The 27783-nt window shown below is 31.7% G+C and overlaps 4 protein-coding genes and 1 long non-coding RNA gene across 8 annotated transcripts; 3 read left to right on the top strand and 2 right to left on the bottom strand.

The window, feature by feature from the left end:
• Positions 1–434: 434 nt before the first annotated feature.
• LOC111502685 (uncharacterized) lies at positions 435–2196 on the top strand. 2 transcript variants are annotated; one of them, XM_023156824.2, is made up of 4 exons: positions 435–689; positions 743–1121; positions 1179–1377; positions 1454–2196. In XM_023156824.2, the coding sequence occupies exons 1-4, from the start codon at positions 588–590 to the stop codon at positions 2112–2114; spliced, it is 1341 nt and encodes a 446-aa protein (XP_023012592.2). In that variant the 5' UTR covers positions 435–587; the 3' UTR covers positions 2115–2196. The 2 variants fall into 2 exon arrangements, with proteins under 2 accessions (XP_023012592.2, XP_023012591.2); XM_023156823.2 differs by having other exon boundaries at positions 437–692.
• Positions 1651–8524, bottom strand: LOC141486407 (uncharacterized). Of its 2 annotated transcripts, none has more exons than XR_012467815.1 (2): positions 8394–8524; positions 1651–2408 (listed from the first exon to the last, which is right to left on the bottom strand). It is a non-coding gene; the product is annotated as an uncharacterized lncRNA (long non-coding RNA). The 2 variants fall into 2 exon arrangements; XR_012467814.1 differs by having other exon boundaries at positions 8390–8519.
• Positions 5292–7238, top strand: RpII15 (RNA polymerase II subunit RpII15). Its single transcript, XM_023156825.2, has 4 exons — positions 5292–5546; positions 5627–5755; positions 5808–5894; positions 6921–7238. Exons 1-4 carry the CDS (start codon positions 5473–5475, stop codon positions 7021–7023), a joined length of 393 nt encoding a protein of 130 aa, XP_023012593.1. The 5' UTR covers positions 5292–5472; the 3' UTR covers positions 7024–7238.
• On the top strand, positions 8514–27783 carry Pgk (Phosphoglycerate kinase). Its single transcript, XM_074184304.1, has 9 exons — positions 8514–8792; positions 8857–9060; positions 9113–9228; positions 9819–10047; positions 10999–11137; positions 26113–26247; positions 26561–26682; positions 26739–26839; positions 27529–27783. The coding sequence occupies exons 1-9, from the start codon at positions 8641–8643 to the stop codon at positions 27666–27668; spliced, it is 1338 nt and encodes a 445-aa protein (XP_074040405.1). The 5' UTR covers positions 8514–8640; the 3' UTR covers positions 27669–27783.
• LOC111502687 (uncharacterized) lies at positions 14361–25999 on the bottom strand. Of its 2 annotated transcripts, XM_023156827.2 has the most exons (12): positions 25511–25999; positions 24077–25428; positions 23758–23902; positions 23477–23705; positions 22941–23196; positions 22080–22229; positions 19920–20234; positions 19582–19851; positions 19257–19467; positions 16049–16838; positions 15564–15776; positions 15255–15394 (listed from the first exon to the last, which is right to left on the bottom strand). In XM_023156827.2, exons 1-12 carry the CDS (start codon positions 25831–25833, stop codon positions 15389–15391), a joined length of 4260 nt encoding a protein of 1419 aa, XP_023012595.2. In that variant the 5' UTR covers positions 25834–25999; the 3' UTR covers positions 15255–15388. The 2 variants fall into 2 exon arrangements, with proteins under 2 accessions (XP_023012594.2, XP_023012595.2); XM_023156826.2 differs by having other exon boundaries at positions 14361–15776; positions 25511–25996.

The following is a 27783-nucleotide window of genomic DNA, read 5'->3' as shown; positions in this document are numbered from 1 at the left end:
TTTAATACCACGTGATCATAGAGTCAAAGGAGCCAAATATATTTAACGAACGCTGGATTTCACCTGAATGAAAGTCGGCATTTGAGGTATTATTTGTTATCACAAAACCTCTGATATATGATAAATATAGTTTTTTTCTACAACAGCACTGCAATGTATAATTTTCTTTTCAAAATGCAATAATTTTGTTGCAACTATAAAAGAATAAATAATGTTGAAGAAGGTATCATTATGTTAACGAGAATATTATGAAAAATAAAACTTCCTAAGTTTTTTTCCACTTGTATTTGGAACTAATGTAACTGCAACCTAACACATCCGTCCATTTCGAATTCAATTTTGATGTATGGGCTTAAAAACGACAGTCAAATAAAATAGCAATATAACCTCATTGTATTTTTACAACTTGTTTACGATAAACACGACGCCATTTTAAATTGCACTTTTTGTGCGATATTCGTTCCAACATGAACTAGCCCTTATAGGTAACTCTATATGTTTCAGTGACAGTTCAATGAAAAAATCCTTTTTCGCTACCAATGACCTGTCAACTGTCGATAGTTTGTTGATTTGTTTATAAACAAAACATGACAAATGTTTGTACAATTTGTCTGAGGAGCGACAATATTGTATTTGATGGATCCAGTAATGGAGATATATTAAACAAGTTAAACAAATGCGTCCCGGAAGTGGTAACAGAAAATAATTTTAGATAATTTGATAATGACCCATACATTTTCAGGAGTGGAATTCAAATATAAGAATATGTTCAGTCTGTAAAGATGATTTGGAGAGAGCTTATAATTTCAAAATATTGTGCATAACTTCATATACTTCTAAAATAACCATACCGTTATTATGCGACAAAGAAACTAGTTCAGATGTTGAAAATGAAGTGATACAAGGAAATGGGGAGTCATCTGAAGAAGAAGCCGATTATTGTTTGGAATATTTAGATTGCAAAAAGGTTTTCGAAACAAAATCACTCTTGGAGAAACATGCAAAGAGTAAACATGAAAGAAAAGATATGTCAAATATGCAAAAACCATGTGAGAACTGTGGAAATCTTTATAGTACGAAAAATATAAAACGTCATTTCAAAAATTGTATTAAGAGAACTGGTAAGAGATTTATGTGGTGGTGAGTAGATATTGAAATGAAAAAGTCAAAACTTTCAGGAAATAATGGAATAAATAAGTATGAGAAAATAATCACTCGCCAACTGGAATCAACTTGCACCCTTTGTGGAACAATTTTCTCAAATAAATATCTTATGAGGCGACACATGAAAAATGTTCATGCCACTGAAAAAAAATTCAAATGTGAACTTTGTGAGAGAACATTTACATCTGCTGTTTATCTCAATGCACACAAGAGGTATCACAAGTTTTAAAAAAATATCATTAATTTCTTGAATTTGGATAGGAATGAAATTTTAAACAATTTTTTTCAGATATCATTCAGGTGATCGTCCTCATATATGTTCATTTTGTGGAAAAGGGTTCATAACAACCAGCGATCTTTATCATCACGAGAAAATTCATGTGAATAAAAGAGCTTATAGGTGTGAAAAGTGTCCAAAAGCCTTCAATACTTCTTCTGATCTGCACAAACACAACATATGTGTTCACATAGACCGTGCCCAATGGAAATATACCTGCAACTCTTGTAACAGAAAGTTCCCTTTGAAAATTAATCTTGATAGCCACATCAAAACACATACGGGAGAGAAAAATTTCTCATGCCATTTATGTGAGAGAAAATGCATCAGTAAGTCAGTATTGAAGAGTCATATCCAGACCCATTCTAATATAATTTCCTTCAAGTGCAGCCTCTGCGCCCAGGCTTATAAGTATAGGAAGTCACTTAATCTGCATTTAGCTAAAGCACATGGTATCGGTAATATGAAAGTTCCTGTTGCAACCAAAAAGTTTGTATGTCCACTTTGTTCAAAGACTTATACTGCTAATAACAAATTGCAGAAACATATTAGATCTCATGATGGTGAAAGACCATTCAAGTGTCCTGAATGTACAAAATGCTTTGCAGACAAGTCTTATGTTAAAACACACTTGAGAAATGCTCATAACATTCCAAAAAATGAATGTGTTTAATAAAATTTTTATTGATATGAACGAACCTGTTAATTAATTTCAGCAATACAATACTATTATCAATTATATTCAAAAAAGCCTTGTTTATTGTTTTTTTCCAAAAAAGCATTACATATAAACATGAGTTCCTACATATTATTGGCAATTGATTAGTTGTGTATGAAATTAAAACAAAAAACTACCGCTACCACATATCCTTCCATTCGGACAACACCTCCTTTAATTTTCCTTGCTACATCACCAGTTTGGATACTTTAGTGTCCCTTTCACGCCCTTAACTTCGTAGAAATTGACCTTTGAAAACAAGAGGATAATAAAGAGACTTCATCCGGCTCTCAGACCAAAGGTTCCCAGAGTTTAATTTTTTTTTCTATGGGTCAAAGGATTTCTCTAAATAATTAAATCTGTTTAAAAAAAATCTGTTTTTCCGTTAATCAGCTGCCGCCCCCATACGAACGACAACTCTCAGAAGTTGAGAAACTTGTGCGAGCTAAGGACTAACGAGGTCTTACTTTTTAACGTGTGATTCCTAACACGGTCCTTGATCCTATTCACCACATTTGGTGGAAGTTATATAACAGTAACATTTCTCTTTATTTTTCAATATGCACAGCCGAAGTTTGGGCCATAGGAAAAAAGGTTAAACAAATGAAGAAGTCGTATGTGACCAATGCTGCAATCATTAGCATCCACATCATCTTCAGATGATGATGTGTGCTGCAGGTTTTTCCGGGTTTTCCTGCAGCTGAAAAAGCAAATGCGCCACTGGAATCAATGAAGTCGCCCTGGAGCGCCAATTAATTTTTGTTGTTTTATAATTTCATGATTTGTATTTTGGAAATGTAATCCATTATTCGGTCGGTTCGACGTGGGTGTTTTGTTCACTCACTCGAATTGACTGCCGTGTTGGTCGGTGGTTCAAGCCCTAGTCCGAACGATCAATTTTCACTTGCTATCGTCCAACCCGTGTTAGGAATCACACGTTAAAAGGTAAGACCTCGTTAATCCTTAGCTCGCACAAGTTTCGACTTCTGAGGGTTGTCGTTCGTAGGGGTGCGATAGCTGGTTAACGGAAAAACAGATTTCAAACAGACAGATAATTAAATTTAAAATTGACATAATAACTAGCACAAACATTTTTACCAAATTGAACTATTTGACCAGACCAGACCTGATACCAACCTCCACTCAAGACAAATACTTTATAACTCATTGATACAGTTTATTGTACGATTTTCACTGTAAAAGCCGCGACACGTGTTTCGCTATACATAGCTTTCTCAAGCGTTAATTATTAACACTTGATAAAGCTTTTGCATAGCGAAAACACGTGTCGCGGTTTTTGTAAAACCCTTTATAGTGTAAATCATATAATAGACTGGGTAAATGACTTTTAATACGGATTTTCATCAAGTATCGGCCAGTTCTATTCAATGAGTAAATTCTTGTCTTGCAATATCAGAAACGATTTGTCACATATCAGATCACATATTAATTTTATATATTTTTTTAATCCTTCAGTTTTAAAATATTATTTCAATTAATACAGATATAGTATATACCATATCTACGTATCAATTTATATTTGGTGTACAACACAGTACAATATTTGGCGTTCTGAGGTTCGACCTTTCGCGGTCCGCCTGTTGCTCTAGAGACAAACGAAACTGAATATATTATGATTTATGAAAATTGGTAGAACTATCGAGTTCATTTAGAATTCTGATAATACGTATCTCATGGGTAATGATAAGGCGGATAAACTTGCAACATAGGAAAGAAATGCCCGATTCACTTTTATCCATCTCTAGCACATTATAGTGAATTATACCCTCGTTTCATGCAGGAGTTCTGGAATAGATGGACTGCTAAGTACTGTACTACTTTTCGGCTGTACCCGAACCTCAAAACCTTGGTTACATGATTTCAATTTTCTTCTAGACTCCACTTTGAAAAGAGCAAGAACTAATCATTGTCTAACCAATACACATCTTTACACAAGTTAAATTCGAAGACCACGATCATTGTGACTGTGGCCTCAGACAGAAATTATGATATATATTCTTAAGCTGCTCACTCAATGAAGTTAAAATTCGTTTATCGGATAACCATGCCAAAGGGTTGCTTTCAACCGCTTTCATTTAATGATATCCTTTCTGTAGTGTTTATTATACCCATAACTCACTGCTATAACTTTCATTTTTATCAACCCCAACCTAAAGCTCTAATTGATGTACATCATTGAGTAAATAAACAAGTACTGAATGATCAGTGTCTAGTTTCCTTAGCAATACAGATTGGATTTCACAGTTTTCCCAAATAGGGATGGACTGTATTGTCCAGATTCACTCTTTGTGCGTTCCACTAAGCGCTCACAACGATCAAAATCACAGCATAGGTAACAATTGTTACCTATGCTGTGTCAAAATGCTCCTATTTCCGTTCCACATAATGACCTCGGTCGTTGTGGTCGCCTTGGAAACGTCACTCATGAGTCATTACTTTCGCTCACGACAAGCTCAAAACGACCCATCTGAATAGGTGGGTCGAAGTGAACATTTTGGAATATTTCGGGCGCAATTTTTCAAATATGACATAAATGTTAATTCGTAATTTATTTCTAATTTCTCAACTTATTCAATCTTATGAGTAATCAATGGAATAATTACTTACACATAATGAAGTAAATTTGAGAGTAACATAAATTTAGAGTATAATCTAAGTGTGCAAGGTGACATGACATTTTCAAAATTTACAGTGTAATTGTGATAGAAAGTCATGTAGGTACCTGAAATTACTTTAGAATTCATCATCTGAATAACGATGAAATACATTCTCAAAATCAATATAATACGTGGTTTAGTTTTCAGTTTTCACGATTATAATTTTGTGAAGTTGCTATTATAAATAAAATTATCTCGCAATTATTGAAACTTATTGTTGAGGTTTACGTAACCTCATAAAACTTCTACTTCATTTTTTCAACCTCGCCGTTTGTAATGTTTTCATGAACGACCAAAACGTTCCATAATCCATAAGCGCACGGTCTGTGACCTCAGTTGATTCCTGAAGGAATAATGAATTCTTGGCTGAATGTCCTCAGTAGCCGAGGCTACCATATGAAGAAGAAGAATTCATAAATGATCACATACGGGATAGGAATGATAGGATACATGACAGATCATAACAACGAACGTAGCTACCTTTCATATTTGTATCGATTGTAGGGTTACTTCATATTAATAACTTAGTTTTATCGAACATCTTTAGTTTTTCCAACACCTCTTATAATAAATTTACCTTTGGCAAAACTTCGATTAGGGAAAATTTTTCATTTCAAGCTACTGCTGAGATTACAATGTCTAAACCTACAGGATATGATTCACACAGTGAAGGACCAGGTTTTGTTGGAATACGATTTTGTCAAGAATGGTAATCTTTTTTGCCCATTTTATAATGTCTTTGTAAATTATAGCCTTATTATTTACTTGATTTAAAAATAACATTTTTAGCAACAACATGTTATACCCAAAGGAGGACAAGGAGAATAAAATCTTACTATATGCATGTCGAAATTGTGATTACCAGCAGCATGCAGACTCCAAATGTATCTATGTTAACAAAATTATGCACGAAATTGAGTAAGTAACTTTTTAATTATGAAATAAAGATTTTATTGAAATTTTTTTTCAGTGAATTGACCCATATTGTATCTGATGTAATCTCTGATCCGACTTTGCCACGAACTGAGGATCATCACTGCCCAGAATGCAACCACAGGTTACTTTTTTGATATGTTTTTGATACTACTGTGAAACCAGCCACATTTGGAATTTTTCAAAGTGATGCATGAGATTTGGTATTCAGCAGCTCTCAAAATGTAAATAAAATCATTTGTCAACCACGAGTAAACTGAATGACTTAAAATTTACATGATTGAATAGGTAAATTTATCATCAATGGCAGAAAACAATGTATAACACACTTGTGTATAATCCATTTTCAAAGAAAAATGAAGAACTTCTTCAAAAAGTTCGTTGATGGAGATTATTTTCCTAATGATACTATATTCAGCTACCTAAAGAAGTCCTAAATGCTATATGATTTTGTCAAACAGAAAAACAACCCCCACTCATGTTTATAATAAGAAAGCATATAGTTGCTTCAGATTTGATGGATTTTCTGTTAAATTTATGAATAGAGTTGGGTTGATTTCCTGCCAGACAAAATATTTTGATTTATGGACCTTGTTTAATCTGCTGAAATAAATACAATCATGTGAAATATTATTTCATTGAACATATAATTGAGAAAAATAGTCCAACTTTCTTCAATCTTTCGTGAATGAGGGTTTTTTCATTGTACTGAAAAAGACCCATATGTTGAAAGATTTGAAACAATTAAAAACATTTCGTAAAAATTATTGTAAAAAGGAGTGGGGGTAATTTTTCTGTCGGAGAGAATTATTTGGCATTTGGAACTTTTGTGGTACGCTGAGTGTAATATAAATATGAAAAGGAAATCTCTACAAAGAAAATTTTGAACAAGATATTTTTTAGTGAAAATTGATATGAATAAGGGGAAAATATTATCTTTAGGTATCAAAATTTTTTAATGTTTAAATAATTTTTCCAATCATTTAAATTACATGTCACTGACATAATTTGTGACGGGTACCGATTTGATAACCATTTTGTGAGCTACGTTTCATCAAGTCTTGCACATCGCTTTGAACTGTTTGGAACTCATGGCTGCTTGTGCACTGAAATATTTTTTTAGACAGGTACTAACTCAAATAATTTACAGGGAGGCAGTATTTTTTCAAGCACAGACTAGGAGAGCTGAAGAGGAAATGAGATTATATTACGTTTGCACAAACCAACATTGTGCTCATAGGTGGACTGAATAATACTTTTTTAAATACATAATTCATATCTGTATTTGAGGGATGTGGCACAATATTAAATTTTGCAAAAATGTATGGGATGTCAATTTGAACTTGCTTAATTTTCCTTCTTTTTCAAAGTAGACTTGGTCATTTAAACAGATTGTAACTGATTCAGTTGTGCTATAAATGAATAGAGAAGTATAAAGAAGAGTAAAATAAAGTGTTACTGAAATAAATTCGTTTTTTACTATTTATTTTTTCTCCAATTGTCGAGGGAAAGGCCTTGATTACAAGGAAATATATTCTATCATGTTATATATCTGATGGGACTGGGGTGCCTACTCAGAACATGAGGCTTATGGCCATAGTTGTTGATGCTGTATACACCAAAGAAAAAACTATATTCTGTCACGTTCCCAGGTTTGAAAGAAAAATTGATATAAAATATGAAAATCTGATTTAGGAATGAATGGGCTGGAAACTATTAAATGAAACTCAAATTTAATTTTTTGTCCTTGACTTCACCCATCCCAGACAAAGAATTATTGTTTTATATAATATTACCACCAAAAACTTATACTCGTGTACATCAATATGTGTAACGATATATGTATAGTATAATAAGCTCGTGCACGAATTTGCAATTGAAAATAATCGATCAAACCGCTCATAATACGAGTTTGAACTGGTGCATGAATCTGACCAAAGAAATATAATTGCACCGTTTTTATTTGTCTTCGTGAGTAGCTTTAGCTGTAAAGAAGTTTTATCAAATAGATTTACCAAATTTTTGGATGGATTTTACTATGGTTTGTAGTCAATCATTCAAAATAAGAAATATTGAAAATTTTCTCAAATGTCTATTTTGAAAAGGTTGATTTATATTGGTTACGGTACTAACAAAATAAACCAAATGGTTTGCTGTAGGTATCAAAAGAATATTATTTAAAAGTATTGTCCGAGTATTCTTGGGTATTGTTCTTAGTTTGGCCAAATGTCTTTTATCATGGGAAAAACTATTACATATATAGAATAACATAGTTGAGTACATATTGTGAACCAGTTGTCAAATTTTGTACTTTTATTCCAAAAGAAAAAATGGATGAATTAGGTATTATATTCTTGCCACTATGAATTAATAGCTTAGCCTTGACCTATATTTTTGATGTTACTTGAAACCACAGAGTTTTTTTTGGAATATTGGTTCTATTGGGTTCAATTTTGAAATGAAAATATAAAAAAACTAGTTTCAGTTAGTTTGAGCCATTATAGTTTTTTTGATACACGTGATTGAGATTGAATTACACATAAATTTATCATGTGTAGGAAGTAGACAGAAAACTTGTAATATACATAAATTGTTATTAATATTTTAATTAGTGCTTACTTACATATGACTTCAATATCTTTCATTTAAGATAACAAATGCAAATCAATAAATGTCAATTTGCTATAAAAGTTTCATCTGACCTCTTATCAAAAGTTCAAGAAACTGAAACTTGAAGAAGTTATAAAATTATTCTCAAACAAATCGTTTTTAAGTTAGTTTCCAATATCAAATTCAAAACTTGACATTGGTTGGTTGATACCTTGCAGTTAACTTCGTTATCGGTAGATTTAGCTTACTTTGACCTCCACATGACTTTGACAGTTTTGAAACAAATTTTGTGCAGGTCGGTAGTCAGTTGCCGATTTCTTCTTGTATCTCGAAATCGAAATTTTTCTAATATGGCTTTGAATAAACTTGCAATTGATGCTTTGGATCTTTCCAACAAAAGGGTGCTAATGAGGTATTTTTATTTTATCTTTTGCAATGTTGAAATACAATAAAAAATAACCAATGATTCTGGACAGGGTGGATTTCAATATACCATTGAAAGATGGTGTTATTACTAATAATCAGCGAATTGTAGCCGCTTTGGATTCTATAAAATATGCTTTGGAGAAGAACGCTAAAAGTGTAGTTTTAATGTCTCATTTAGGGCGCCCCGATGGTACCCCTAATCCTAAATATACCATGAAACCAGTTGCCGGAGAACTACGGAAGTTATTGAATAGGTATGTATTTATTTGGAATGAAAAACAGTCCTGTCAATGGTTTTTATTTTAGGGATATTATTTTCCTCAATGACTGTGTAGGCTCAGAAGTAGAAGAAGCTTGCAAGGACCCCAAACCTGGCTCTGTTATTCTTCTTGAAAATTTACGTTTTCATATTGAAGAAGAAGGTAATTTTAAATTGAAATATATTCAATATTTTTTCAATTGATATATTGTCACAATGTAAATCAATGGGAGTGTTCATGAAACACATTTTTACTCTTAAGGACGGTGTTTGAATGCTCCCATTTATTTACATTGTGGCAACTTGAAGTAAAAGTACCTCTTAATTTTGGTTCCATTGTGTGAAATACTTCATGTTCAAACCATAAGCTATTCTTAATGAAGGTTTAAAATAAATTCTCGTGATCCCTACCACTTGAAATGGGATTTAAATTGGGACTATAGTTATTACATACACATAACCACCCTTGAAAGAAGATATATTTAAAATGGTTTGGCATTCCTCTACAAACTTCTATAAAGTGAAAATTGTTGTCCACAACTTCTAAGCCATATTAATTTGAAATTCAAACATAGACAAATGAGAAACAATAAGAACATTTTAATTGAGTCCACCTCTTGTTTAAACAGTTCCATTGTAAACTAAGTCTTTGATATCAACTTGTTTTAGACAAATTTTTCTTCTAATAAATCTTAAAATTTTTAAATTTATTTACTTTCTTACTATATCTCATGGATTTTATTTGTTTTTCAGGTAAAGGTGTCGATGCATCTGGAAAGAAAGCTAAAGCTGATCCAAATAAAGTCAAGGAATTCCGTGAAAGTCTTCGCAAATTAGGAGATGTCTATGTCAATGATGCTTTTGGCACTGCTCATCGAGCACATTCTTCCATGATGGGTGAAGGTTTTGAACAAAGAGCTTCAGGTTTCTTGCTCAAAAAGGAGTTGCAATACTTCGCCAAAGCTTTAGATAATCCTGAAAGGTTAATATCATTTCCACAAGTTCATTAAATTCCTCAATTGAATTATAAAATGTCATCACAGTGGAATGATGGTAACAAAGCGGTTGTATGTGATACCTAGAAGTCCAATACTTCGAAACCTATTCTTTAACTACTATTATGAAAGAGGTATTGGTACTTAAATTACTTCATGTACTTCCATGTTTGGTTAAGTACTAGTTCTAATGTATGGAAAAGGTATTCAGAAAACTTATAACTATCCAAATACGTAAAGTACTCTAAAATATTTCTCACTATTTACTCACCTGGGATTTTAACTTTCCGGAATCTAAAAAATAATAGTATGAAAACTTTTTTACGAACAAGCTTTTATTTATATGCTCTTAAAAAAGAAAAGTAACTTTAAACTAAATCAATTTATTACATTACACAATGTATTCATTATAAAAGCTTATGATAAGATTTACATATTTCATTTCTCAGAATTACTAAAAATTGATTACTTACCATAAAATGAAGAGTTAATTTTTTTCAAATTTTGCCAATAAGGTGATTATATTGAAATTGAAGCTGAATAATATCCCCACTCTTTGATATCAAGTTTCTCTAAGAAAGAAGGAAATTCTATATCAACTCTTTCATAAAATATAACATCAAATCATGCCTGGAAATTGAAGTTTTAATTTGGAAAAAACCCTCTATGTGTATAAAAGGTCTGGTTCTTGTTACTGTTTGAGAACATAGTACTTTGAGTACTGGGTACTTAATACTTGATTACTTCAAAAACTATAAATACTTTATTCTGAATTCTTGACAGAATTTAATAATTCAATACTGCATTGGAAAAATTAAAACTAGTTGGTGTTAGTACTTGAGTAATTGTTAAAGATGCAGAGCATAGATACTGGATACTTACAAATTATCTTTTGGTACTTACTACTGCTTGGTGCAGTAATTGTCTCTTTTTTTTAGACCATTCTTGGCCATTTTAGGAGGTGCAAAAGTAGCCGATAAAATTCAGCTTATTGAAAATTTGTTGGATAAAGTTAATGAAATGATTATTGGTGGAGGCATGGCTTATACATTCCTCAAAGAATCCAAAGGCATGAAGGTAAGAATGATTTCTTCAATCATATTATGAATACGCTGACCCATTACTTGATGAAAATTAATAGTATCCATGATAATATTTATAAATTTTCAAATCATAGATTCATTTCAAGATGCGTTTCACTACACGCTAGTTTCATTAGTTAGACTGGTGTCAGTCCAACTGACGAAAGAACTGTGTAGTGGAACGCATTTGGATTTGAAATCAAATTATGAAAATTGTGTTATTACGATCATGAATCTTCACTTATAACATTCATCACAATAATCAAACATTTGAGATCAGTTGGTTTTTGTCAGCTATTCGTGAAACTCTCATAGCTCTTATTTTTCATTTAACTCTTAAACTAGGGCTGAATCTGGAGTATTCTATATAAATATTTTCAAAATAATCCATATAATCTATTGAATTTTCTTTCTAGTTGTGTTTTTGATCTGTGAGTCAGTTTGTGGCTTCAGTTATTGTTATTCACAACTTTAGGGATACAATCTCAATTCCTAGAAATTTGATGTTTGAAAAATTGGGAGATATGTGACTTGAAGCTGCCATAGAAAAGTGACTTTCCGAAAACTTTCCATTCGGCACTGTCATATTCCAGGCTTTCAAGCTTTGAGTTAATGTGGAATGATTATATGTAAAGAACCTAAAATAGGATGTAAATAGTGAGAGCTTAATATTCGACAGGATAGTTTCATAACTATTTTAGTAATAGGCGAAGCAAGCAACGAAAATTGACATGTATATCCATTTTGATTTTTGCCGCTTTGATGTTGGCACTACTTAGACCAACACTTGGTCTAAGTGGTTAGCCTTATCCCATTCATTAAGAAATATTTGTATTACTGAATATTAATATTGAACATGGAAACTAAATCATGAAAATGTAACTCATGGCCTATACTTTGGAAAATGATCATTACATATTTTTCTCAACTAGGATTAACTTCATACCATCAGCCCAGTTTAGATCAGTTTTAATTATATGGGATGAATTGGTCGATATTTGATGAAAATCCATAACGTATTCAAGTAACTCTTTGTTGTGAGATTATCTCTGAACAGTTTACAAATGCGACACATGTTTCACTATACAATGGCTTCCTCAGGTTTGTTCATACTGACTAAATTCTACCTAACTAGTGCTTTATATAACGATTTGAATCGTATGACTTTGTATTGAAAGTTTTCATGAATATACAAGTGTACTTAGTTTAGGTGTATGAAAATTAAATATGTATCTCAATGGGGGGAGTTGAATATGGAAGTTTGTTTTTTTTAAATATGCTTTCAACTTTTTACACCTATATGAACTACATATTAACAGGTTTACTTATGAAAAACGAAATTTGGGAAAAGTTCTTTAAATTTAGTATAGTTAAAATAGGACAGCTATTTTTTTTAGATAAGAAAAAAACACTTTGTGACCCACTTGAAAGTTTACAAAACCGTGACGCATGTTACGCTATACAATAACATCTTCGAGCGTCACAATATTGTTTGACAAAATTCTGTGTCACAGTTATTACCTGACTAATCATTTTACTATTTTTAAGATTCATCCTATTACCAATTACCCAATTTCCAACTAAATTCAATAAAGGGGAACAATTCCAATTTATTTGATTATTGGGCAATATGCCCGAATTTTTAAATCTATTACATTTCAGTAATATATTTGACAATAAATGTTTTGCATAATGGTTTTCACAAAATTATATAATATATGGAACTATGCTCAAATTGCACCTGATTTGCTTGTAAATCTTTTGGTGAATGAATCTATATACACGCTCCATTAAAAACTTTCAGATATGAAAGAGAAAAATATTTACGTTACACAAGATTAAAAAAAAACACTAAACTACAGTTCAGTTCTGTTAGTATTGTTACAATTTTCGTGCAATTCAGATTGTCCAGACATTGTTATTATATAGTAATAATAATAAGTATCTATTGGGTCATGAAATACAAAATTACACACAAAAGGACAAGTACCTTTAAAATTTATTGAATTCAGCTGCACATTCAGGATAGCCTCTTTAAGATTTATCTTTAGAGTAGGCGCAGATAAATTACGATACTCTGAGGGAATATTATTTAGTAGATAAGGTACTAAATAAGAAAACGATGCCTCGAAAGTGGGTACTGTTAGGTTATTAGTATCAAAAGCCTTCAACATATCCAATAGGGTAAGAGATACCACTTGAAACGTAATCCTCATATATCCAATAAATATTTGATTCACTAGTGAATCCAAAAATGTTTTGCTAGTTGTTGTTTCAATTTAGGACATTTAGAGAGTGCTTCAATGATGGCAATGTAAATGTTAAGGTATTTTATTTCAGTAGTTGGTTTTACATGCTTACTCATTATTTCGAAATGAAATGTGATTTGTTTGATAAAAATGAATTTAATTTTCTTTGCTACTATTGAATATCTTTAAATAAATCCTCTTCAGTTATGTTTTTAAATTGGTTAGATTTTTATTTGCAATTAAATACGAAAGTCACATATCACTTCATTTATTTGGTTGCTATTGTTCGATTTGTAAAATATAAGCTTGAAGGATTATTCATTATTCCTCTAATTCCCATTCACTATAGTTTTTTGAACGAATTGTAGATACACAACAAGAGTCACTATGTAATTTCTTTTATCAAGATTATCTCAAACAAAATCATTATTTGTAGAACTTCTCCTCGAGAAATAAATTGGTTTGGTTCAAACTCTATAGTTTTTTAATTGAATTGTAGATCCACAAAGAGAGCCGAATTGTAGATCCACAAAGAGAGCCACTATGTGATGTTTTTATTAAGATTATCTCGATTAAAATATCTTGCAGAACTTTTTCTCGAAAAATGAATTGGTTTGCCCCAAACCCATATGTTTTATTGATGAAGTCAACTATAATTTTCTTCTGAATTTCTTCGAGAATTTTGAGAATTGTACTCAATAAAGCTATTGGCATGTAATTTTCCAGGAATTTTCAGCATCATCACATTCAAAAATTAAATGTGGAGAAATAAGCTCCTTATGGTATAATTTTTGTTCACTCACGTTCAAAAGAAAGTAATTTTTATTTTTGGAAGTCAAGTGACTTTAATTGCAATTTTTTTGTACTTTCAAAGCTTTCATTGTAATTTTATAGATTTTGAATGACATTGTGGGATATATTTCAAGAAATTTTAATTTGTTTGTTTAAGACTTCGAACAAAAAGGCTACTTTCATATTTTCAGTTTATTGTTTGCATTTCCTACAATACTATGGACATCTGTATTCTAAATTCAACGCGGTGAACATTAAAATATACACTATAGCATAAACAGATTTCAGCAGAATTTCCCTATCATCGTCTTTTCTTTTGTGGCTTTCGACTAGTTCGTCGTCAAATTTTTGGCTGATATCTTGATGTTTCTCCAAATCTGTTTTAACGTTGATGTCAAGGTGTTTCAACGGTTGAAGTAATCGCTTTGTATCTAAAACTTCTCTAAAAACTACAATTTTTGGATGAGGTTTCGGTTCTGGCAACTTTGAATTTTTCACTTGTACAATAGTTTGGGGGCCATATTCGCCTGTTGATTGGTTTTGCAAAATCAGTTTTGGAATGTTGGCATCTGATTGATTGTAAAAAACTTGTATTTGGGGAATTGGGTCAGTGAAAGAACTGACAGAGGATTTGCTTTCGTCGGATACTTCTGACACTTGTTGAGACTTCTCACAGCATTTTAGTTCTGGTATATTATTTTCATTAACTATTTCTGTGCCAGCTGTGCTAGGTTTCTCTGTTTGGTTTGTTTGCATTTGACAGAAAACTTGGGTAAACTTGTCAATTTCGAATTTGTCAGATGATTTTGTCTCCTCATAGATGTCTTTGATATAATTTGTTGGTACTGGAACTAGGTTGATTTCTGAACTGTGATGGTTGATTTCTGAAGTGTGATGATTGATTTCTGAACTGTGATGATCGATTTCTGAACTGTGATGATCGATTTCTGAACTGTGATGATCGATTTCCAAACTATAGTCACATTGATAATTTTTTTCACACAGAACAATGACATTCTTTTCTTTAAGTTCTAATTGGTCCTTGCTATTTACAAGTTTAAGTTCGTTTGAAATTTCTGCAGTGGGTTTTGGGTTATCACCAGCTTCTTCAGGAATTGAAATTGGTGGAAATTGTTGTGAAGATATCTTCAGTGCTTTGGTATTTTGGAGTGAACTTATTTCGACTTGACAGCTCTTGTTTTCTTTCAAAACTAAAAAAGATACTTTTTTTTGTTTACTTTTACTTTCATCGCTGATTTTTTTCAGACAACTTGGTTTTTCAATTTCTTTTAAATTTGCTGGGAATTCTAGTTTCGCTTGGTAAAAAATTTCGGGAATGTGATAGATTAGACAATAATAGCATAACCGTGTTGTGTGTACCTCTAAAGGTTTTTCTTGTTGAATATAGCTTAGGGTATCTAAAAAACTCAGGACGTTGTAATAAGACGGGCTTCTATGCAAAGCTGCTGTTCTTGGTGTGTCAGGTCTAGTGCGCTTAGCTTTTACTGCTTGCATAAATGGTGTGAGGAATTCTTGACTGTGAACATTGGGTACTTCATATGTATCTCTAAATACTGGTATATGGTCATCATTCTGAAACAAAGAAGAACAAATATGTTCTTGAAAAGATAAAGAAATGTGACAAACAAAGCTGAAGTTAAATCTGTATGTTTGTGAAGTCACAAATTTGACTCCAGGAATAATTTCGTGTCTTTTTTATTAGATTTTTTTTCCATGTAAACGGATAATATGCTACGGAATTATTTTAGCAAGAGATAGTTCTTCATTATTGTAATAGATTTCAATATTTCTTTCAGACACAAAATATTTCCTGATCTAGATGGAATTTATTAACAAAACATTACGGAAAATTGAATATCGTCCAAATGGGTGTAAATATCTTCAACCCTTTTAATGATCTTGTTCACTTCTTCTGATATGCCGGGGTCTTTTTCTTCTCGTATGCCAGGGTCTGTTTCTTCTGTTTCGGTTTCCAAAGTATCTGATGGCAACATTACTGGTTCATCATACTGTATTTGACAACATTCTTCAGATAATTTAATATCTTCTATATTTGCTATTGTTTCTTCTAACTTTTCTTCAGAGCCAACTGATATTTTTTCTTCTTCCACTGTATGTAAATAGTCTGCATTTATAGATTCCTCTGTGTTGCCGTTGCATTCCTCTGTAATCTGTTCTACAATCTCCGTTGTAAAAGTAGGTTCATTCAGGTCTGATTTGTCTTCACTGAGCACAAGATTAATTCCATAATTTATATTTGAATTCAAGTATAAATTGTTACTTGTTGAAATATCTTGCCTGATGCAGTCACCTTTGCTATTATCTGTTTCATCAAATTCTTGACTCACTGTTTTATGATTTGTGGTGGCTTTTTTTGCGCTTTCAACGCTGAAACATTCACCAGTTGCATAGTCTCTCTCAATCCTATTGATTGTATGATCTTCGTCACTCAGTTTCTGAAGAAGACTTTTTTTGTCTTTTTCCAAAATTTCCCTTTTGGGTATAAGTGGAAGTGTCCCTTTACCCAATTTCGATTTTCTCGCTATCCCTCCTTTATTTTTATTGGGTCTTTTGCTGAAGTTGGATATTTTTTGCACATTTTCATCCAGGGATGTACTAGTTGCTGACAGAGATCTGAAAAATAAATTCTGTTTTGTTATTTGTTCTGGTTATGTCTTGTATCAAAAGTAATATGACAATTATTTTTAAAATAATACAAATAAATTTCAACTCAACGCCTAACATATCTGAGAGTAACAAGGCAGTCTCTAAGCACCCTACTCTAGTTTTAGCAGAAACATTGAATCTTATGTATTTACATTATCTGGTAATTAGAGAAGCAGTTGTCGGGGCTTTTAGGATTCTTGAGACCGTTTCGTATTCTTTGAATAACACGAGAGGAAGTACTCTGGCAGTTGGAATTCAATCAATTGAGACCTATAGGATTAAAGTATCTGACTAAAACCAAAAACGTTTCTTTGCTGATATAATCAACAGTCAAAAGTTGTTTATTGTCTGAAATTACAATTACCATTGACAAAAGCCTGTAGAGCATATAAATATAATAAAATGAATGAAATAAGTAAACATGAAACTGACTAAAGAGAATATACAAATTAGATATATCTTAAGTTAATTAGATTCTTTATATAAATACTAAAATTGACTGAAAAGTAAAAACGGGACATTTAGGTCAATTTTATAGATTCACATTTTTTGTTTCAAAACTCCTCTATAGTAGTCCTAAATAAGTAACACCTCAGCTCGTTTCTGATTTTTTTAGGGATGTAATATCTTTTGAATGATTGAGAAGGTGGTTATAAATCTTTGTTCCAAAATATATAATTGATTTGAGAGTTAACATTGTAGGTATTGGCAACTTAATGTTATCTGACTGTTTTGTATTGTAATTACGTGCAAAATGCCGCATTAAAACGGTACAGTGAGGGTGGAAAGTTTTCATGAACAACTAGTAATATATAATATATTCATAAAAATGCAAAATATTGTTTATTTATCTTTTTGGTAAGTATTGAAAGGAAACCTTACGAGGCCATAACCTGTTTTGTACGCAGTTCACATGCTATTTATTTTGAATGAATTGCTTCTCAACAAAATTTTATCTAAAGATTTCATTCATTGTTCAATATCAATATTGAAAATATTGGTATGATAAAAAATTCTTCTTCAATACGTAAAAAGCTAATGAACTAAGACTTTTCATCATTATATCATTGCATGATTTTTCAAAAATTGCCAGTTTTGGTTTTCTATTCATAGGAAGCATCGAATGTCATCATTTTTTCTATACATTGAATTCAATACATTTATGTGTTCACTTCCTAGGTTTTGCTTTTGTTGTGGGTACTTGTTATTCATCTTGTCGCTTATATATTTTTGTATTATATATTTATTTTAGGATATGTGATGTAATTTTGGCTTACAAAGTCGGTTCAATTTCATTTATGTTTATCCATCACAATTTTTGTGGAAATATACATGAAGTCTAAAAATTTTCTGCCAAAGTTCCTCTCATTGTAAAGTGTAATTTTATTTTTATATGATAGTAATAATAATTATAACGTCTAATGAGAACAAAATCCGGGATAGTAGGCCATGGTCGAATGGAAACTCAGCAATGTTCATTGCTGAGATTTCAGATATAACTTTTGTCCTGGATGTAAACACACATACCGCTGATGATATCTGCCGCAGTAGCATACGAAACGTTTGTCAGGATTTTGTTCCTTTTAACGTTCCTTTACTCTTAAATTTGGATGTTTATTCTCCTGTTTAATTTGTTCATTCAATGAAGAGTGCATCTGTTGAGTTTCTGGTAATATTGCCCAGTGAGTTATGATCATATGATCAATATATAGTGTTTCCTTGAACACCCATTCTGCTTATTTTGTCAACTCAGGATCACAGTTTTATTTGATAATTACAGGACATTGCTTTCAACTTTAAAGATCTAAAACGACCCAATAAAGTAAATATTAACGTTTATCCTAAGATTAATGTTAATGATGAAACATTCCATTACCATAATTAAGTAGATGCGATACAATGTTACAATTATTCTCACTGCCAAACGTGCAGTGACGAGTAAAAGTCGATCCTATTATCCTCCATGATGAACATTACTGGATAACAGAGAACAGATAAAGAAACAGATATGATGTTTCAAATATCTGCAATTAACAGTTTTTGATGAATAAATGTCACCTCAAGAAATCATGGTCTTAGCATTAGGTCACATTGTACATTTTTATTCCAAGTTTGTTGATTGATTCGATTTAATGATTGATATCTGAAACTTGCACCTTGTAAATAAGTGGAATCTCAAGAATACTTGCATCTACTTTACAGGAAGATGAAGCTGTTTGTAGTAAATAATTCGTAAATTGTTACTTTTTTTATCACCATAAAAGTCACGAATGATTTGGTTATTAATAATTTCAGCATAGAATGTGTGAAGTTTGGAATGAGAGTCAAATTTTATATAACAACGAAAAAATTTATTAAAATTGACCTCCAAAAATTCCTTCTCACCGAAATTCGTTGACTGTTGAGTTTTTGTTTGGACTAAGAGGTATTTGTCTTTTGGGTTTATTTTGTTCCCCTTTATTTCTGGACTTGTCGGAATCGCTTGTCGAAGTTACACCCTTTGATATTTCCGAATCAAGAATCCTCTCCAATTTCTTGAATAGTTGGTCTGATAATGAATTGAAGTCAGATTCTAATTTGTCATGTTTCTTTTGACCTGAGAAATGAAATTCAGGTAAATTATTGTATTGATTAATTTCAAAGGAGCTACAGTTCAAATTCACATGAGCTCCATTGATATTCTCTCAGTAAATGATACAAAATAGCTTACCACTACTTTCAGCACTTTTGGGAGTCTGTTTCCTAGAGCTTCCTTTTGAATTAAATTTCATCATACTCAAGACATTTGTTATTTCTTTTTCCATCACATCAAAAGCTTCAACGCTGCTCGAGTCTTTTGGTGCATTCAATATATCTATCATCTTTGCTTCAATAACATTTATAGCTTTCTGTAAGTTATTCTGTATTTCGTCATTTTGCTCCTTCAAACCTTGCAGATGAGCCAGCACTTGCTTATGTCGGACGTTATTTTTTATAGAAGCTTCAAATAAAAATAAAGTTTATTGCAAAAGTACAACAAAATGAAAATAAGAAATTTCTTCAACTCACCTCTTGGGAAATTCATGTTTTCTCTCGGTATATCTTTGTTTTTGTAAGCCACCCTAGCATATCTCGGTAATGGGATTGTAGGGTGATTGGGCTGATTTTTTATAAAAGACACTAGCTGGTGACCAACACCTTTTCCATACTTATTAGCCCAAAGCTTTTTATCTAACCCGATTAATGATCTATCTTGGAAATCTTTTGACTTTTTTTCAATATCTGTTTGTATTTTTATATATTTTTCCAGTTTTTTGTTAGCAGCAACATAACTTTGTTTTGATACATTTTTCTGGTTTTCTGTGGAGCAATATTGACCAAAACCTTTAAAAAAAATTCAAATTTGTACATTTTGTAGAGTGTATAAGATGTTTTTCGGACTCCACCTCAAATTCAGGTTTTTTCAACCTAGTTTGGTAACTGAGTTGTATTCATATCGCCTTTTCAGTGATGACATAAAAAATGAAAAGTGCAACAAGTCAGAACCAATAAACTATTTTGGGATAAAAAGATTTTGACTTTCTGCTTCTCCATTTTTATACAAACAAATGTGGGGATCAATTTGAACAATAAACTATGTAGTTTAAATGTGGAAGTCCACAAGATTTTGTGTCAGGTCCTATATTATCCAACAGACACTATCTCTCGACACGTATTTCCCTAACTAAGCTAGCATCAGCCGGAGGTAACTAAAACTTACAGTGCACTAGTTGGGGTGTGGAAAAAGTTTAATGAGTTTAAAATTATAAATGATGTTTAAAATGTTTTTTTTTTTCGTTTACCAGCTGTCGCTCATTTATGAATTACAACCCTCAAAAGTATAAGCTTTTGCGAGCCAAGGATTAAAGAGGTCTTATATTTACTAGTGATTTCGGGCGAATTCGTTGCACTGGATATTAGTTGAACATAAAAATACATTAGGATGACTTTAATGAACTATATAATAAACAAATGTTTAAATGAACAAAAAATGAAGAGACTTTTCTTCACCACAATTCACTCACAATCGATAACAACCCCAAATATACTCTATAATTTATTTTGTATTATAGCTGAAACATTGACCTGATATATATATATATATATATATATATATATATATATATATATATATATATATACTCAAGCAACACAGATTCAGGTGAGCTCAAAACAACTTAAAAAAAAACAAAAATGAGAATTATTTCGGTATTGACGAAATATCTGTAAGAATACTGAAGAATTTACGAGACAAAGCATTATATAGTCTAGCAGAAGCAGTAAGCATAATCTTTGTTAGTGGTGTCATTCCCTCATGTTTGCCAACGGCAGTTATTGTGCCAATCCATAAAGGTGGTGAGTTGGCCCTTCCTTCAACTTTCAAACTAATTGCTTTTTGCTCAACTGTCTCAAAATTGATTGAATGAGAAAAATAGATTATTCATAAACCAACATACTATATACAATACAATTCAGATTGCAAACTTTTTAAAGTACATTGACAAATGTTTCAACATAAAATATACATATATGTGGATACACACATTTTTTATTTGATTTGACGAGTCACATATGAGGATGGGATAATTGAAACTCAATAAATGAGATGGGTGAAGCTTTTGCCGTCAGATTCCACTATATTTATCGTTTCTCAGAGTTCCAAAGTTTCTTAGTTGAAAATTTTAAAATTGAATTGCTGGATATAGCCGTTACTACGTGGTAAATCATCATGAAAAATAAAACTTTCTATGTTATTTACCATTTGAATTTGTAACTAGCGTTATTGCAGTTTCATCCTATTAGGACATTTTCAAACATATACAATAAACTCTGAAAATGTCTAATACGACTGACACAAAACGAACCATATTGGTTTGGTTTGTATTGGGAAATGTTGTAGGTGGTCAGTTATAAATTTAATTAGTGACTAGTTTAAAATAAAATTCAAAACAAGCACTTTTCCCAATCTTCTTGACGTGCGTTTCACCAACCAATTAGGCGTCTTCAGAAGATGAAAAAAACTGTTTTCTTTATCTCCTAAAGACGCCAACTTGGTTGGTGAAACGCACGTCGAGAAGAGTATTGCAGTTCTGGTGATTGGGAAAAGTGCTTGCTTTGGATTTATTCTATGCTAAAGGTTACAGTTTTACCTTTTATTAAAATGAAATTCATTGATTGTATGAATCTTACCTTTTGGTGAAAAAGATTTACTTGTTTCTTTCTTCGCGGCTATCTTTCCTTCTTGTTGCCTTGCGCTGTTCACCATCAGTTTATTAGCTGGTGTAATATTTGATGTAGTTTCATTTTTTCTCCGGACATTGTCATATACGACTTTCATAGCTTCAAAATATCATTTATTATCTCACTAAGAATATTAGGAATATGTTGTATAAAAGACTTCTAATTCATTATAGAAACGTTCACAAAAAGAAGATTCATTTCAACATAAAAGAAATTAATATTAATAAATTGATGGATGTAGCCGTTACTACGTGGTAGGAAATCATCATGAAAAATGAGAATTGAAACTTTCTATGTTTTTACCGCTTTTATTTGTATCTAACGTAACTGCAGTTTCGTCCTATAAGGACATTTTCAAATGTATACATTAAACGAACAAGTATTAAGTTTACAAATGTCCTTATAGGACAAAACTGCAGTAACGTTAGTTACAAATAAAAGAGTCAAAAAACATAGAAAGTTTCAATTCTCATTTTTCATGAAATTAATATTTCTGACTAATGATATCATCCTTTAATTTCCATCCTACCCAAAATAAATACTTATTTACCATTAATCTATATCCTAAATAACCACCTCATAAAAATCTTATGCATGTTGAAAGTGAACCCAATGAAGAGATGTTTAACACCTTGAAAAATTTTTACATTTTTTAGTGAATGGAACATATAAAAGTTTGTACAACACAGACAGAATTTTTGATAATTTAATTTATAGTTAGTCACAAAAGTTACTCAGTTGAGTTCATGACAATATATCATATTTTTAGTTTGATTCATAAGTTTAAATATTATTATTGTCTTCTCTTACGGTTTGAGCTTCTTGGAGAAATCCACCTTGCTCTGTCCACACCTTTCACTTCTTTTATCGGTAATAATGGCAGTTTCTGAGGACGAATAGGACTTGATTTAGAAGTAGTTTGATTTGGAAACTTTTCGTTTGTTTTATAACGGTCATAATAAACTCTCACAGGTAATATGGTTACAAACTGAAAGTATTTCTTGTCGATTTGTGGTTTTTGGATGTAAGGGGAGAGTTTTTCTAGCACTGTTTCTCTCGAAAATACCTGAAATAGTATGAAAAGTATGTTTTCAAACACTTATATTTCAATGTCCGGATAATTTGTTCATTATATGTAACTTTTTCAGTTTTATGTTACATTTAATGGTTCAGTAATACATAAACTTTTCAAATAGAGGTTGATTAATGATTATGGGGGTGATTTTAGAGATTTAAAATACTTTGGACATTTGAAACGTTTGAAATTGAAGTCCTAGTTAAACCATAACTGTTTACTTCAAGACATTATTCAATATTTCAAATTTTCGAGAAATTTTTTTGTTCACCTTTGATTCACTTGTTCTGTTTTGTGTTCTGCTTTCAGCTTTTTCACATTTTTGCAAACAACATGTACAGTTGCTATCCGTACATTCTAAGCTGGGTTGTAGCAAATGTTTCCACATTCCATTATCTTGATTTCCTTGCAGAAGCTTAAATAAATAGGTGTCTTCAACGTTTTTATTATCGGGACCAATGTCTTTTCTCGGATATTCAGAATGTAAAGGTAATAAGTCTCTAAAAAAATGGATGTAATTATTTAAGCTTAATAATATTCTGTCGTATTTACTTGGGTGTGAGATCATCTAATATATCCAAAAATTCTAGCTTTCGAACTTGGGTTTGATCACTTTTTGCACGCATCCACCTCAAGCGACATTTAGTATTGGACGACGAAGGCAAGTCATTATTGATACTGATGCCACAGAAACAACCTGAAACAAATTAATTTTTATGAACCCGTTACCTATTATATAAAGTTCTTTGATGATTTTGAATATTAGCGAATCTACATTCATGGTATTTTAGAGGAATGAAAATTAATGCTTACAAAATAAAACAAAAATATTTTTCAAAAAGAATTGGCCAGTTAAGAATAATTAAAATACCTGTAGCACATTTCGAATTACTTGTGTCATCATCATTTAGACAATCAGCTAAGGAATTCTTTGATGTTCGTGTCTGCTCAGTTTTAGGCCGCCTGTTTTTCATTTGACTTCCACTTTGTTTACTTGAAACTTTTCTGACTCTCTTACTACTTTGTTCGTTTTTCGAATTATTTTTTATTTTCATGTACCTATCAGAAAACCATAAACTATCAGAATATTTTATTCCAAGATCAGGTTTCATATAAATTTTCTTCTCTCGGTAACTCCCACCATCAGATTTCACTAGGGATTTCTTTGACAACGATTTGCTTGAAATAGAAACTCCAGACTTTGCTATGGACTTCTGAGACACTGATCTGTTTGAAATGGAAATTCCAGATTTGAGTATTGATTTCTTGGATAGTAGTTTGTTTGAAATAGAGATTCCAGAAACTGAATTCGGTGAAATTGTTTGCTTCGAAATCGATTTTCGAGAAATTGATTGTGAGGAAGATAAAGCAAGATCATCTTTTTTTCCTGTAGACTTCTTAGTCATTGGCTTTCGACTTTTTCTTTGGCTTCTGCAAGATTCTCTGGAGGAACTTTTTGAAATAGTATCTTGGCAGTCTACAAATGATACCGAATCTATGTCAATTATATCTGGTTTAGGGTAGTTTTTCAGAAATTTATTCATTTTCCTCTTATTTTTTCCCATTAGTCTTTGAAAACAAATGAAGCTATCATTAGCTTCCAATTGAGTTATTAGTTTTTTATTGATGTCAGTAATACCAGGTCTACTATAAACTTCTGGTATTACTGAATTCTCACAAAAAGGTAGTTTTTTCATCAATGAAAAATCACTGATCTCTTCAGACAAATTTTCAGTATGCATAGGTGACATTTTTGGCATTTCTACTTTGAGTGTCGAGTTGGACTTCATTAGTAATTCATTACTTCGAGGTGATTTCTCTATTTCGAGTTGTGTTTGAGTTTCTTTTTGTTCCAAATGTTTTGATTTGCAATTTATGATATTGCATTCTACTTCTGTATCGATGGTAAAAGACTCGATTTCTTCATTTAAATTTTCTACAATCTTCTCCATCATTTCATAGTCATCATTTTTTATATTCTCAATAATAGTCTCTCGAAATTCTTCCAGCAACTCATTTCTTTTTTTGATTTTTCTCGCGAGTTTGGCAGCCGTCAATTTGTTTTTTGGTCTTAACAATTTCGGATAATATTCAGATCTGCTGATACTTTGGGCCAAATTTACTTCTTCAATTCGTTTGGTCAAATTCTCTACAGAGTCCACCTTTTCAACTTTCTGTTGGGGTTCACTTTCGCAAAGCATGTCATCAAAAATCGGTTTGACCCTGGAACAAAAGTTTTTGCCTCTAAATACTCGATCAAGCAATAACAGAACTACAAACCTGTGATTGAATTTTGTTCACCTACCTTGAGATATTTTCATTTTCGGAAATGCATTGCCTTACTCTCAAACATATGATGTCAATTCCTCTGAAACTGTCTATTATCATACTACTTACATTAGCGTTGATCTCGGCTAATTTATTATGAATATTTCTTCTGTAATTTAGATATGAGTGTATAGAACTTGATACCTTCGGAATACGGCTAGTAATTTTTCTCCCTCCCATTATTTTAGTTTCATTATTTCCATGAGTTTTCAAGTAATAAAAAAAATTTTGCATGACATAATCTAAGCAGTGCTGCTCATCAAACGATTGATATGACACTGTTTCCTTGTACAGAGACATCTTTACCAAATGGTATTTTAAAATTATTAATCAAGGTGATTCATAGACTATATGAATTTATTGAAATTGCTTGACTCTTGAATTTGGTTGAAGATGATACTGACTCACAAAAATCACTTTTTGACAGTGTTTCTTTGGATGATGACAGAACAGATATGACAGGAATCTATTTTTATTTTCAAGACTGTTGACTTGATTTGTTGAATTTTTTGTACAGAATGTTTTAATATCTTACCTATTTCGTCTAGGTAAATATGGATAACTCGTCATTTGTTACAGATTGGAACTTCCCTTTACGATGCTGAAGGAGCAAAAATAGTTAATAATTTACTAGAAAAGGCCAAGAAAAACAATGTTCTAATTCACTTGCCTGTTGATTTTGTAACTGCCGATAAGTTTGATGAAAATGCCAATGTAAGTATTTTTTGTTTTTAAATTACATGTATTATATTTTTCATATTTTCATACTCATCTCTCTTACTCTGCGATTATTTGGGTAGCAAGGTATAATTTTGGATAACTTGAACGAAGTGAACTGAACTCAACACCAGTTATTATTCCCTCATTTGTATGTTGTAACACATTAGATTTTTATCAATGTGTATGTTAAATTAATGTTAGTTTTAATTTTATCTTTTACATATGTTGTTGGCTTGCTATAATTGAGCAGAAATTTATGAAAAATAATCAAAGGAATGAATCTACCTAGAGATATTCATATTTTCAGTCCAGTTGTGCTGCCGTAGAAGACGGTATTCCCGATGGATGGATGGGACTTGATATTGGTCAACAGACAATTGAAAAGTTCAGAGACCCAATAAGAAGAGCAAAAGTTATTGTGTGGAATGGGTAACTCATTTATGTGAAAATTTCTAGATTGATAACCATATTTTTTTGTGTTACAGTCCAGCTGGTGTATTTGAGTTTGAAAAATTTTCCAAAGGAACTAAGGCCATAATGGACGAGGTTGTTGAGGTAACAAAGAAGGGAACAATAACCATAATTGGTGAGTACAAAGGGACCACAGGTCTCGATAAATGATACTAAAGAGCACATAAAAACACAAGAAGAGACTATACGAGAGCTTCTCGGGTGCACTTCAGAAATTACAAATGTTACACTGGGTTCCTGAATGAATTCAGAACTGAAATCTCCTAAAAAGGGACTCCAGGAAGGATTGGCTGGTACAAAAGAAAGTGTAAATTTGGAGAAGAATAAGTAGGCTGTAAACTCATTTCAACTACATAAGTCGCCAGGACTGGATAGCATTTATGCAATAATGCTTTAAAAACATGTCTAATATTTCTACATAAAAAATTGTGTGTAATCGTCGTAGCAAGTTTGGATTTGGGATTCATACAAAAACATGCAGAATGATAAGGATGACCTATATTCTAAAACTTGGAAACATCAGACAGAACTGGGAAAAGGTTGTGAGACCAATCAGTCTCATGTCATTTGCATTGAACGGATGATAGAAAGAAAGCAATAAGTCCATGATGCATTTCCCAAGACTTATATGAAATGAACAAGTCAGATAGCTGTTTCAGAAGAAGTAGTTTGAATTTTTTTTCATGTTACATACATACTTATTGGTCTTCCACCAATGATGCAAAGTCCATTTGGGAAATGTTTTATCTTTTCATTTATTGATTTTTTCTACTCAATAGTTATGTTCAATTTATATATTTCCAGGTGGTGGCGACACAGCCACCTGTGCTTCCAAGTGGGGAACTGAAGACAAAGTTTCTCACGTTTCTACTGGAGGTGGAGCGAGTCTTGAACTTCTTGAAGGAAAAGTTCTTCCAGGAGTTGCAGCATTAACAGATGCTTAGTTTTTGTGATCACACAAATTTGTATTTATTTAAAATTATTAGTGTAAATGTTCTTGAAGCTGTGTAATGAGCTAATTTTTTGTGAACCGAATTGTTTATAAATGTTTTGAATATA

Source organism: Leptinotarsa decemlineata, unplaced genomic scaffold (assembly GCF_025532065.1).
Source record: "Leptinotarsa decemlineata unplaced genomic scaffold, Ldec_3_MD MMD2_tig00026354_RagTag_RagTag, whole genome shotgun sequence".
Classification (NCBI taxonomy): Eukaryota; Metazoa; Arthropoda; class Insecta; order Coleoptera; family Chrysomelidae; genus Leptinotarsa; species Leptinotarsa decemlineata.
Note: the sequence above shows the minus strand (reverse complement) of the source record. Positions and strands in the feature narration are given on the sequence as shown.

What these genes read in the sequence shown, in the direction of transcription:
- LOC111502687 (XM_023156826.2), bottom strand. Translation starts at nt 25,833, where the DNA reads ATGTCTCTGTACAAGGAAACAGTGTCATATCAATCGTTTGATGAGCAG. An exon ending in TAAATCTTTTTCACCAAAAG is followed by an intron (nt 20,235 to 22,079) that starts GTAAGATTCATA and finishes TTTTTTTTAAAG; the next exon opens with GTTTTGGTCAATATTGCTCC. An exon ending in CAAAAGTGCTGAAAGTAGTG is followed by an intron (nt 19,468 to 19,581) that starts GTAAGCTATTTT and finishes TTCATTTCTCAG; the next exon opens with GTCAAAAGAAACATGACAAA.
- LOC111502685 (XM_023156823.2), top strand. Translation starts at nt 588, where the DNA reads ATGACAAATGTTTGTACAATTTGTCTGAGGAGCGACAATATTGTATTT. An exon ending in ACAAATGCGTCCCGGAAGTG is followed by an intron (nt 693 to 742) that starts GTAACAGAAAAT and finishes ATACATTTTCAG; the next exon opens with GAGTGGAATTCAAATATAAG. An exon ending in TATCTCAATGCACACAAGAG is followed by an intron (nt 1,378 to 1,453) that starts GTATCACAAGTT and finishes AATTTTTTTCAG; the next exon opens with ATATCATTCAGGTGATCGTC.
- RpII15 (XM_023156825.2), top strand. Translation starts at nt 5,473, where the DNA reads ATGTCTAAACCTACAGGATATGATTCACACAGTGAAGGACCAGGTTTT. An exon ending in AAAATTATGCACGAAATTGA is followed by an intron (nt 5,756 to 5,807) that starts GTAAGTAACTTT and finishes ATTTTTTTTCAG; the next exon opens with TGAATTGACCCATATTGTAT. An exon ending in TGCCCAGAATGCAACCACAG is followed by an intron (nt 5,895 to 6,920) that starts GTTACTTTTTTG and finishes AATAATTTACAG; the next exon opens with GGAGGCAGTATTTTTTCAAG.
- Pgk (XM_074184304.1), top strand. Translation starts at nt 8,641, where the DNA reads ATGACTTTGACAGTTTTGAAACAAATTTTGTGCAGGTCGGTAGTCAGT. An exon ending in CTACGGAAGTTATTGAATAG is followed by an intron (nt 9,061 to 9,112) that starts GTATGTATTTAT and finishes TTTTTATTTTAG; the next exon opens with GGATATTATTTTCCTCAATG. An exon ending in GCTTTAGATAATCCTGAAAG is followed by an intron (nt 10,048 to 10,998) that starts GTTAATATCATT and finishes TCTTTTTTTTAG; the next exon opens with ACCATTCTTGGCCATTTTAG.